We start from the raw sequence: 14,006 nt of genomic DNA on the forward strand, positions 1-14,006 counted from the left end.
TATTTGCAGATGGATATAGGTTTATTAACTTGGCACCGATATACTGCACTCAGTGGCCAAATTATTCACTGTATAGACCATTGTAAATAATGTACATTTATACATTCCTGTAGTATTACAGTGGAAACACAGATCTCTGTATGCATTCTGTAAACTCATCTTATTAATAGAGCCTATTTAGCTGTCTAGTTTATTACCCCAAAACTTTATATGTTTAATAATAATAAAGGATATATATTGGAAACAATATCCAAAATAGGCTGAGAGAGACCTTTAAATTGAATATAATGGTCAAACTTTAAACACAGCTTTGCCAATATTTGTGGACTGCCTTGATCCAATGCACCTTTTTCTTCCAAGGATCCTTAAATCTAAATACTCTTAATATTCTTTAAAGGGGCTTATTGGCCCCTGGACATAAAATATCATTTAAAAGGGCAGGGCCCCCTTAAAATCTCACGTGATTTGTTGCCCACTTTCCACCTGGGGTAATTTCCCCACGGCCAAGATGATGGAGATACAGATTGACGATGGGGTGGTGTATCAAGATGACTACTGTTCTGGGTCGGTCATGTCGGAGAGGGTATCTGGACTTGCCAGCAGCATCTACAGGGAGTTTGAGCGTCTGATACAATGCTATGACGAGGAGGCGGTAAAGGAACTGATGCCTTTGGTAGTCAATGTTCTGGAGAACCTAGATGCTGTTCTGACAGAGAATCAGGAACATGAAGTGGAACTGGAACTATTGAAAGAGGATAATGAGCAGTTGCTGACTCAGTATGAGCGAGAGAAATCTCTCAGGAAACAGGCAGAAGAGGTGGGTAATGACTTGTTATTGGTTTATTCAATTGATAACTTTTTGTTGATGGTGTTTACTTACTGTGACAGTGCACTATAATAACCAAAGCATTCAAAAAAATAGTGTGAAAAATATCTGTCCAACATTTTATGTTATCCTGAGGAGTAAATTATAGCTGGAGAGCTACACCTTGCTGTAGTTTCTCAATTCTGTTCCCCAGAGCACACTAACAGGCCAGAATTTCAGGATTACCTTGGGTGAGAGTAGGTTAATAACGATGGTTTAAGATCAGATGATTATTTCACTCTAGTGCTCTAGTTCAGATATCCTGAAAATCTGGCCTGTTAGTGTGCTCTGAGGCCTGGAATTAAGAAACATTTCTGCAGTGAACCATATTTCCCACATAATAATAACATAGAATCTTAGAGATTTTATTCACTAAATTATACTTTGAATACTTAGGGCTTGATGATCAAAAAGTCACCAGCCTGGAGAGAAATCACACAAAATCTTTGGGGGGTTTCTCAGCATTATATTGTACTGTATGTGTCTCTTCCTTACACACAGGGCCCTGTATAGCTGGGTAAACACCTCTCAAGATAAAATTTGCCATTTTATGTAAATTCTTCGACAGACCTTGCAATACTGATGAGGCTGCTTAGATAATCTCTCCAGAGCAGAGATCTTTAGATCGTCTGGCCTTAGGTCTTGTCTTTAGCTATGTGGCCTGTATAATATAGGGATATTTTAAACATTGTAATGGTTTGATCTTTCTAAAGCAGTAATATACACTTAATAAGATGAACTAGAGCATAAAATCTGTGTTGGGAAAAGGGATTATTTATTTAAAGGGACACCTAAATCAAAATTAAACTTTTATGATTCAGATAGAGCCTGCAATTTTAAGCAGCTTTCCAATTTACTTCCATTAACATAATGTGCACAGCCTTTTTATATTTAAAGATTTTGAGTCACCAGCTCCTACTGAGCATGTGCAAGAATTCACAGAATATACGTATATGCATTTGTGATTGGCTGATTGCTGTCACATGATACATGGGGATTGGAAAAAAGATATAACTTTAGTAGTTTTTTTTTTTACAAAATTCAACTCATTTGAAGTTTAGACTAAGTTTTATTGCATTGTCTTTTGTATCATGCTTGTGTTGATTATGTGTGGGATTAATTTAAAGTGACAGTTTACACCAGAATTGTTATTGTTTAAAAAGATAGATAATCCCTTTATTACCCATTCCCTAGTTTTGCATAACCAACACAGTTATATAAATACACTTTTTACTTCTGTGATTACCTTGTATCTTAGCCTCTGCAAACTGCCCCCTTATTTCAGTTCTTTTGACAGACATCCATTTTAGCCAATCAGATCTGGCTCACTTGAACTCCACATGCGTGAGCACAGTGTTATCTATATGACACACATGAACTATCACCCTCTAATAGTGAAAAAATGTCAAAATGCCCTGAGAGAAGAGGCGGCCTTCAAGGACTTAGAAATTAGCATATGAACCTCATAGGTTTAGCTTTCAACTAAGAATACCAAGAGAACAAATCAAAATTTAGTGATAAAAGTAAACTGGAAAATTGTTTAAAATTACATTCTCTATCTGAATCATGAAAGTTTATTTTGGACTAGACTGTCCCATTAAGCTCAACTGGAGCTTTTTTGTAAGTATATTAGATGTGTATAGTTTGAACTGGATGGGCTTCAGTCTTTTTTTGACCTCATTTACTATGTTACTGTATTAACTGGTACTTTAAAGGGACTTATAACTCAAAATTTAAATGTACATAAATGCATTTCAACTTTGAATGGTCCCATTATTTTTAAAATGCGTCTAGTAGGTTATGAATGATTCAGCGATAACATGCACCTACATTCACACAGACATCTTATATTGGGTCAGCAATAACTCAGTTTGCGTTATCTTTGATATATATATATGGCATCACCAATAATCAGAGGAGATACAGTGTTTGAATCAGGGTTCACATGGCATATGTATATATGCTATTTTTTAAATAATGATAGTGAGATATATACCAATGTAATGTAATATAAATATATATATATATATATATATATACAGTGTGTGTATATATATATATATATATATATATATATACTATATATATATATATATATATATATATACTATATATATATATATACATACATAAATATATATATATATATTATGGGTAAAGTCAGATATTGGGTAATCCTAGGATTACCCGGGTAAAACGGACATTACCCAAACGGCTGTGGGTAAAGCCCGATGTATGATCATAAATCCCCTCAGAGTGCGGTGTCATCACATCAAACATATATTCCATGCACTGTAATTCCCCCATCTTCACTATCTTTTTTGCCTCTGGGGGGTTCAAGGGGGGGGGGGGGGGGGCAAAACCCCCCTTCTAAACCTCATTCCCCACGGTTCACTTGGGGTGGATGCCAGAGGATTGGCGGATCTTCCTTGAACCCCCAGGCGGAGGCAAAAGGAATAGTGTACATGGGGGAATTACAGTACATCGGACTTTACCCACAAAAGCTTGGGTAATGTCGTTTTTACTCGGTTAATCCTAGGATTACCAGGAAATCTTACTTTACCCGCAGTATATATATATAAAATTTATTTTTACTAGAATCATATTTGCTGATACACTTGTATTATAAAAATGTTTCTTTTCAAAATTCAATTACTTTAATGTGCATTTCAATTTCCCATTTAAAGGGACAGTAAACACTCTGTAATTACAATATATTTCTGTTGTGTTGCTATAAAATGTAATTTCAGGCAAGTCTAAATGTTTTAGAAACAAATTAACATCCATTTTATTGTGTTAGGACGTCATACTGTAATTGTTTTTCAATAGCAAATCTCCACCTACCATGTGCCATATTTGGAGGACCCAATCCAGACTTGAATCTTGAGATAACAAGGCTAGACATGGTCATAATGTTAGTATAAAGTTCACTGTTTTGCTGTTGCTATCAGTTAAAGCCAATTAGGGACATATATGTAGCAGAGTTAGCCTTGGGGAGTCAGCAGGGTGCATTTCAAGTTCTGAGAATTAAACTATTCTTCGTTTTCAGTATTAAATTATGTGAAAAGGGTGCAAAATAAATACTTATATAATTATATTATATATATTGTAAAGTCGTTTCATAATGAATAACTAAAGATTTTATATCAAAATCTTATGGTGTTTACTGTCCCTTTAAGGGATATAAAAGTTAAAATGGTTGTACTTGGAAATTAACTGTGTATATCAGTGCAAAACACCATAAATTAAAAAAAACAAAAAAACACAATCATTTAAAAAAAAAAAAAAAGAAGATAAACTTCTACCCACTTCTTTGTTGCAGGGATTGTATTTAATAACACACTTGCAAGTATAAGGCATTACTGGGACTTTGATGCTGTAATATAAAATGTTTAGTTATTTATTTTTTATTATTTACTTTGTCCCCTTTTCCTGTAATTTAATTTTAAACATTCACACATTATAGTGACTCATTTATAGCTGTTCTTCATTGGCATCAGCAGTGAAGATTAGATAAAGGAAACCTCGGTTACAACATGGAGGTGCGCATAGAGAATGTAGGACATGCTTCTGATCTGAGGTTAGTTTGGGCATACAGTTGGCATAGAGAATGTGGGACATGTTTCTTATCTGAGGTCAGTTTGGGCATACAATTAGTATAGAGACTGTGGGACATGCTTCTGATCTGAGGTCAGTTTGAGTATAAAGTTAGTATAGAGAATGTGAGACATGCATCTGATCTGAGGTCTGTTTGGGCATACAGTTGACATAGAGAATGTGGTACATGCTTCTGATCTGAGTTTAGTTTGGGCATACAATTAGTATAGAGACTGTGGACATGCTTCTGATCTGAGGTCAGTTTGGGTATAAAGTTGGTATAGAGAATGTGAGACATGCATCTGATCTGAGGTCTGTTTGGGCATACAGTTGGCATAGAGAATGTGGTACCTGCTTCTGATCTGAGTTCAGTTTGGGCATACAATTAGTATAGAGACTGCGGGACATGCTTCTGATCTGAGGTCAGTTTGGGTATAAAGTTGGTATAGAGAATGTGAGACATGCATCTGATCTGAGGTTAGTTTGGGCATACAGTTGGCATAGAGAATGTGGGACATGCTTCTGATCTGAGGTCAGTTTGGGCATACAATTAGTATAGAGACTGTGGGACATGCTTCTGATCTGAGGTCAGTTTGGGTATAAAGTTGGTATAGAGAATGTGAGACATGCATCTGATCTGAGGTCTGTTGGGCATACAGTTGGCATAGAGAATGTGGTACCTGCTTCTGATCTGAGGTCTGTTTGGGCATACAGTTTACATAGAGAATGTGGGACATGCCTCTGAACTGAGGTCAGTTTGGGCATACAATTAGTATAGAGAATGTGGGACATGCTTCTGATCTGAGGTCAGTTTGGGTATAAAGTTGGCATAGAGAATGTCAGACATGCATCTGATCTGAGGTCTGTTTGGGCATACAGTTGACATAGAGAATGTGGGACATGCTTCTGATCTGAAGTCACTTCGGGCATACAGTTGGCATTGAGAATGTGGGAAATGCTTCTGAACTTAGGTCAGTTTGGGCATACAATTAGTATAGAGAATGTGGGACATGCTTCTGATCTGAGGTCAGTTTGGGTATAAAGTTGGTATAGAGAATGTGAGACATGCATCTGATCTGAAGTCTGTTTGGGCATACAGTTGGCATAGAGAATGTGGTACATGCTTCTGATCTGAGTTCAGTTTGGGCATACAATTAGTATAGAGACTGTGGGACATGCTTCTGATCTGAGGTCAGTTTGGGTATAAAGTTGGTATAGAGAATGTGAGACATGCATCTGATCTGAGGTTAGTTTGGGCATACAGTTGGCATAGAGAATGTGGGACATGCTTCTGATCTGAGGTCAGTTTGGGCATACAATTAGTATAGAGACTGTGGGACATGCTTCCGATCTGAGGTTAGTTTGGGTATAAAGTTGGTATAGAGAATGTGAGACATGCATCTGATCTGAGGTCTGTTGGGCATACAGTTGGCATAGAGAATGTGGTACCTGCTTCTGATCTGAGTTCAGTTTGGGCAAAGATAATCTGGGACATGCCTCTGAACTGAGGTCAGTTTGGGCATACAATTAGCATAGAGAATGTGGGACATGCTTCTGATCTGTGGTCAGTTTGGGTATAAAGCTGGCATAGAGAATGTGAGACATGCATCTGATCTGAGGTCTGTTTGGGCATACAGTTGACATAGAGAATGTGGGACATGCTTCTGATCTGAGGTCTGTTTGGGCATACAGTTTACATAGAGAATGTGGGACATGCCTCTGAACTGAGGTCAGTTTGGGCATACAATTAGTATAGAGAATGTGGGACATGCTTCTGATCTGAGGTCAGTTTGGGTATAAAGTTGGCATAGAGAATGTCAGACATGCATCTGATCTGAGGTCTGTTTGGGCATACAGTTGACATAGAGAATGTGGGACATGCTTCTGATCTGAAGTCACTTCGGGCATACAGTTGGCATTGAGAATGTGGGAAATGCTTCTGAACTTAGGTCAGTTTGGGCATACAATTAGTATAGAGAATGTGGGACATGCTTCTGATCTGAGGTCAGTTTGGGTATACAGTTGGCATAGAGAATGTAGGACAGACATCTGATATTAAATCATTTAGGGTATAGAGAGAAATTTGGATATGCATCTGATCTGAGGTCCATTATGGCATATATTTTACATAGAGGAGTTGGGACATAGAGTACACCTCATCTGAGATCCTTCTGGAATGCATCAGGAGTGCATAAAGAGGTTGGTAGGAATTTTATTTGATTATTGGTCCAATGCGTGGGCAGGTGGTTACATAAAAAGGAGTAGATGGTGCATGATATTTTTTTATTTTTTTACACTGTCATGCACCATCTACTCCTTTTTAAATTTATTTAGCGATACCGGACGAATTGTTCAAATCATTTAATGTATACTGAACGTATTATTATTGAAAATACAGCCCTTTTATATACTACATATACACTAAAGCAGAGTTTTACAAACCCAGCAGCCAGGGAGCAACTGGCTTCTAGAATTTTACCCTGGCTCCTAACTTTTTGTGTTATTCTTCATATATCTATATACAAATACCACTGTCTGGCTTATAAATATTCTTCCTGGCTCTTAAATTTTAAACAGACTTGTCTACCCCTGCCTTAAAGGAGCCTGATATTTATATGCCCAACATAGCTGTTATTAAAACAACAAACATTCGGCTTAACTTCTGACTTTTTAGTCTTTCCCATATTGTATTCAAATATATAATTGTGTGTTTGTTGTGGCCAGTAACAGTGACAATACAATGTGTCCACTATATCCAAGTTGGTTACAACATCTTTTTATTACCCATTCTCCAGTTTTGCATAACCAACACTGTTATATTAATATACTTTTTACCTCTGTGATTACCTTGTATCTAAGCCTCTGCAGACTTCCCCTTATCTCAGTTCTTTTGTCAGACTTGCATTTTAGCCAATCAGTGCTGACTCATAAATAACTCCACGGGAGTGAGCACAATGTTATCTATATGGCACACATGTACTAACACTATCTAACTGTGATAAACTGTCAAAATGCACAGAGATAAGAGGCGGACTTTAGCAGCTTAGAAATCAGTTTATGAGCCTACCTAGGTTTAACTTTCAACAAAGAATACTAGGAGAACAAAGCAATTTTGCGGATGATAGAAGTCCTTTGCAAAGTTGTTTAAAATCGCATGCCCTATCTGAATTATGAAAGTTTAATTTTTACTTGACTGTTCCTTTAAATGGCTCATTATCCATTTCAAAGACAGAGTTCCTTTAAATGGCTCAGTATCCATTTCAAAGACAGAGAGTAGAAACTTCTCAGAAGACCTGCCAGATGGCTTTGATAATAGATTTGATTGATTTGTTCAATTGACAGTCTATCTATCCATTCTGCACTATACCTAGCAGCAGAGTACCTGCTATGTTACACCTTACCTAAAAAGCTGGGATATTACAGCAGATGACTGGTTTTCTGGTAATTAAATATATTTGTAAAGCATATTACATTTGATAATATTCACAGTCATACAATGCCATATATAGATGTCCTATTTAAAAAGTGCTATTTCACTTCTTCTCTTGTGCATTGCTCCAATATATAATCTGGGGATTATCAGCGTACTCATTTCGAAGACTAAAATAGCTTGAAAACTGCAGAGAGGAGCAGAAAAATTGCTTCAGTATTTAAAATACTAACTTGTCTCACAGGAACAGTATACAGAGAAAACGAAGCAGAAAGCCTGCAGATTGTTAGGCAGTTGTCTCAAAAGTGCAGCCCCTGTATGGGGCTCTCAAGATCATTTCACCTGGCCCTCCCATGCATTGTCCAGTGTAGACTCCCACCATGCACTGCTTGGATAAATGCGCTTTTTACGCTGTTATACAGTTCCAGTATAATCACTTTATTTGGCGTTCACAAGATATAGATGACTGTGTATGTCTGTTGCTGGATATAAATCCCACCTACTGCTTGGGTAAATGTCACTTCAGGTTCCTAGTATATCCTGTTTCAGAGCACTCATTCTGTTTAAACGGCCCCCACGGGAGAAGAACGCTTTGCCAAGGGCCCCTAGATACCCCTTCAATAGAGAGTAAATACAAAGAAGGGTGGAAATAAAATAGAAGAAAGGTCAGAAGTGGTCGTTGCAGTGATTTATCCATAAATGCCTTACATTATAGTGATTACTCTTCCAGTGGAAATGTTTAAGGAAAGATGGTTAATGCTACTGTGTTTGACATTAAAGGACCATTAAAGGACCAGTCAACACATTAGATTTGCATAATCAACAAATGCAAGATAACAAGACAATGCAATAGCACTTAGTCTGAACTTCAAATGAGTAGTAGATTTTTTTCTAACAAATTTCAAAGTTATGTATATTTCCACTCCCCTTGTACCATGTGATAGCAATCAGCCAATCACAAATGCATATACGTATAGTCTGTGCATTCTTGCACATGCTCAGTAGGATCTGGTAACTCAAAAAGTGTAAATATAAAAGACTGTGCACATTTTTTTTAATGGAAGTAAATTGGAAAGTTGTTTAAAATTACATGCTGTATCTGAATCATGAACATTTAATTTAACCTGAGTGTCCCTTTAAGTAAAGTAGAATTGCATATAACAAAAGTAAATTTAATAGCACTTACTCTGAATTTCAAATAAGCAGTAGATATTTGTTTTGACAATTTTCCCCCCATTTGATGGGCCCCTGTATCATGTGACAGCCATCAGCCAATCACAGACTAAAATAAATATACAATCTGAACTTGTGCACATGCTCAGTAGGAGCTGGAGCCTCGGAAAGTGTGCATATAAAAAGACTGTGCAACATTTGAATTAAGTAAATTCAAAAGTCTCATAAACCTCTGTACTCTTTCTGAATCATGAAAGTTTAATTTTGACTTTATTGTCCCTCTTAATACAGAAACCGAGGGTTCAATACACCCGCCACAGTGATTGTGTGTGTGTTTGTATATGTGTGTGTGTGCATGTGTATGTACTGTATATTTGTGTGTGCACTGTATGTGTGTGTTTGTATGTTTGTGTGTTTGTATGTATGTGTGTGTGTTTATGGTTGCATAAATATGCATGTGCGTGTGTGTATGTGTATGTACTGTATATTTGTGTGTGCACTGTATGTGTGTGTTTGTATGTTTGTGTGTTTGTATGTATGTGTGTGTGTTTATGGTTGCATAAATATGCATGTGTGTGTGTGCATGTGTATGTACTGTATATTTTTGTGTGCACTGTATGTGTGCAACTGCATATATATATATATCTGTGTGTGTGTGTGTGTGTACATGCATATATATGTGTGTGTGTGCATGTGCATTTATATGTGTTTGTGTGTGCATGTGCATTTATATGTGTTTGAGTGTGCATTTATATAAGTGTGTGTGTGTGTACATGTGCATTTATATAAGTGTTTGTGTGTGCATGTGCATTTATATATGTGTTTGTGCATGTGTATATTTATGTATATATAGCCGAAGCTAAAACACTGACTAGTGTAGTACTTGTAAGGACCCCACCACAAGCGGGACTCAGGGGGAGGGCACAGGAATATTGACAATATATGAGACTTTCTGTCACCCAGGTAGAAAATACAAAGATACACAAGTAAAATAAGGACCCCAGTCAGTAACATAACATATAGGAGTATCTATCTATCTATCTATCTATCTATCTATCTATCTATCTATACACACACAGACATATATACACACACACATACACCCCCCCCCACACACAAACACATACACACACACACACCAATTTGCTAATACTTTCATTTGCCAGTACTATCACAAACATTCAGTGGGACTGTAAGAGGGCAGACCTGACTCATGGTTTATTTTATTAAAATGTGTTAGTTTAGGATTGTACAACCACAATGCAGACCTCCATTTTAGTGTGGACCCTGTTTCTCATCCTACAATATCACGCTGCCTAATCACCTTTAAAACACAGTTTCTCCTCTTTTGCACCTAACCGCTTCCTATTCTACCCTGCTAAAGTCTTGCTCACATAAAGACTTTCTCACATTTGTTCTAAAGCCTGGCACATGGTACAGCAGCACTATGAGACAATATCTTAATGCAACAGATTCTGTTTTATGCATTTAGTATGTGTAGTATATATGGATGGAACAGTCACTTAATGACAGGAGTCCATATAGATGGAACAGTCACATAATGACAGGAGTCCATATGGATGGAACATTCACTTAATGACAGGAGTCCATATAGATGGAACAGTCACTTAATGACAGGAGTCCATATGGATGGAACAGTCACATAATGACAGGAGTCCATATGGATGAAACAGTCACATAATGACAGGAGTCCATATGAATGGAACAGTCACATAATGACAGGAGTCCATATGGATGGAACAGTCACATAATGACAGGAGTCCATATGGATGTAACAGTCATATAATGACAGGAGTCCATATGGATGGAACAGTCACATAATGACAGGATTCCATATGGATGGAACAGTCACATAATGACAGGAGTCCATATGGATGGAACAGTCACTTAATGACAGGAGTCCATATGGATGGAACAGTCACATAATGACAGGAGTCCATATGGAAGGAACAGTCACTTAATGACAGGAGTCCATATGGATGGAACAGTCACATAATGACAGGAGTCCATATGGATGGAACAGTCACATAATGACAGGAGTCCATATGGATGGAACAGTCACATAATGACAGGAGTCCATATGGATGGAACAGTCACTTAATGACAGGAGTCCATATGGATGGAACAGTCACATAATGACAGGAGTCTATATGGATGGAACAGTCACATAATGACAGGAGTCCATATGGATGGAACAGTCACATAATGACAGGAGTCCTTATGGATGGAACAGTCACATAATGACAGGAGTCCTTATGGATGGAACAGTCACATAATGACAGGAGTCCATATGGATGGAACAGTCACAGAATGACAGGAGTCCATATGGATGGAACAGTCACTTAATGACAGGAGTCCATATGGATGGAACAGTCACATAATGACAGGAGTCTATATGGATGGAACAGTCACATAATGACAGGAGTCCATATGGATGGAACAGTCACATAATGACAGGAGTCCTTATGGATGGAACAGTCACATAATGACAGGAGTCCTTATGGATGGAACAGTCACATAATGACAGGAGTCCATATGGATGGAACAGTCACATAATGACAGGATTCCATATGGATGGAACAGTCACATAATGACAGGAGTCCATATAGATGGAACAGTCACATAATGACAGGAGTCCATATGGATGGAACAGTCACTTAATGACAGGAGGCCATATAGATGGAACAGTCACTTAATGACAGGAGTCCATATGGATGGAACAGTCACATAATGACATGAGTCCATATGGATGTAACAGTCATATAATGACAGGAGTCCATATGGATGGAACAGTCACATAATGACAGGATTCCATATGGATGGAACAGTCACATAATGACAGGAGTCCATATGGATGGAACAGTCACATAATGACAGGAGTCCATATGGAAGGAACAGTCACTTAATGACAGGAGTCCATATGGATGGAACAGTCACATAATGACAGGAGTCCATATGGATGGAACAGTCACATAATGACAGGAGTCTATATGGATGGAACAGTCACATAATGACAGGAGTCCATATGGATGGAACAGTCACATAATGACGGGAGTCCATATGGATGGAACAGTCACATAATGACAGGAGTCCTTATGGATGGAACAGTCACATAATGACAGGAGTCCATATGGATGGAACAGTCACATAATGACAGGAGTCCATATGGATGGAACAGTCACTTAATGGCAGGAGTCCATATGGATGGAACAGTCACATAATGACAGGAGTCCATATGGATGGAACAGTCACATAATGACAGGAGTCCATATGGATGGAACAGTCACATAATGACAGGAGTCCATATGGATGGAACAGTCACATAATGACAGGAGTCCATATGGATGAAACAGTCACATAACGACAGGAGTCCATATGGATGGAACAGTCACATTATGACAGGAGTCCATATGGATGGAACAGTCACATAATGACAGGAGTCCATATGGATGGAACAGTCACTTAATGACAGGAGTCCATATTATTTTGCTATTATACACTACTGGTCATAAATAAATATGTAAAAAAAAAAAAAGAAAAAAAAAAAGACAGGAGTCCATATGGATGGAACAGTCACATAATGACAGGAGTCCATATGGATGGAACAGTCACATAATGACAGAAGTCCATATGGATGGAACAGTCACATAATGACAGGAGTCCACATGGATGGAACAGTCACTTAATGGCAGGAGTCCATATGGATGGAACAGTCACATAATGACAGGAGTCCATATGGATGGAACAGTCACTTAATGACAGGAGTCCATATGGATGGAACAGTCACTTAATGACAGGAGTCCATATGGATGGAACAGTCACTTAATGACAACAGTTTATATGGATGGAACAGTCACTTAATGACAGGAGTCCATATGGATGGAACAGTCACTTAATGACAGGAGTCCATATGGATGGAACAGTCACATAATGACAGGAGTTCCAGGTAAAGAACAATGTGTGGGTCCCCTTAGCCAAGTGCACCTATTCCCTCCCCCCTATAAGCCTTGCCCCCTGTATGACCCACCCGTATCCCATCATTCAGTGTTACTTGTTTAAAGAATAACACTGTATATTACAACTCCTGTTACAATAAGGACTTCTTCATAAACTAAATACAGGATATGAATTGCACCTTCTCGTACCCTCACCCCTGACATTGCCGAGAAATTACGGTGCCCTTGGTGGGTGTCCCTTTTATTTGTAAATTTTCATTGTACTTTATTAAAGGTGAGCTAGGGTAACTGAACTGTAATTTGGTTGCTGGGCAGAGCGCTCCGGTTCTTTCTCTTTTACCTACCAGACAGCATTTTGTGTGACATTTTTAATAAAACAGATCTCTCTTAGTCTGTTTGTCTGATGCACTGTCTGCCTGACTGTCTGTACGCCTTCCTGCTTGCCTACCTGACTTTGTATCTGTCTATCAACCCTGCTCTTTTAATACTTAAATGACTTCACTTGATCTACCGTAAAATCTCTTGAAGGTCTTTAACGTGATGTATTGAAGAATCTCTTGAAAGGTTTTTTATACATAGAAATTTCTATTATAATTGACATTTTTTTTTCTGCAGATAGATAAACTATTATGTAAAACATAGATAACATTTAGTCAGACAGAACCAGATTAAAGAAACACTGGATCCAATGCAAGTCACAATAATGGAGCCACTATTAAAAATAAGTGAGACCGGGGGCGTATTTTGGCCTAGGCAAACAAGGCACTTGCCTAGGGCAGCAGATTGGGGGGGGGGGGGGCAGCACATTTTTAGTCTCTGATGTTTTAACTAGAAATATATATATATATATATATATATATATATATATATATATATATACACACACACACACACAGTATATGTAAATATTATTACTGCTCACATGTACACTGTGCTAATTCATCCCACCTGAGTATATTCAAGT

The 14,006-nt window shown here is 37.8% G+C and overlaps 1 protein-coding gene across 1 annotated transcript in view; it reads left to right on the forward strand.

Moving 5' to 3' along the window:
• Positions 1–502: 502 nt before the first annotated feature.
• The window catches only part of MAPK8IP3 (mitogen-activated protein kinase 8 interacting protein 3), a 248,606-nt gene continuing 235,102 nt past the window's right edge, over positions 503–14,006 (forward strand). The window contains exon 1 of the mRNA XM_053695247.1: positions 503–817. Coding sequence (XP_053551222.1) covers positions 509–817 — 309 coding nt within the window. The 5' untranslated portion in view covers positions 503–508. The remainder of the gene's footprint in view (positions 818–14,006) is intronic.

This window comes from Bombina bombina, chromosome 11, assembly GCF_027579735.1.
Source record: "Bombina bombina isolate aBomBom1 chromosome 11, aBomBom1.pri, whole genome shotgun sequence".
In the NCBI taxonomy this organism is placed as follows: domain Eukaryota; kingdom Metazoa; phylum Chordata; class Amphibia; order Anura; family Bombinatoridae; genus Bombina; species Bombina bombina.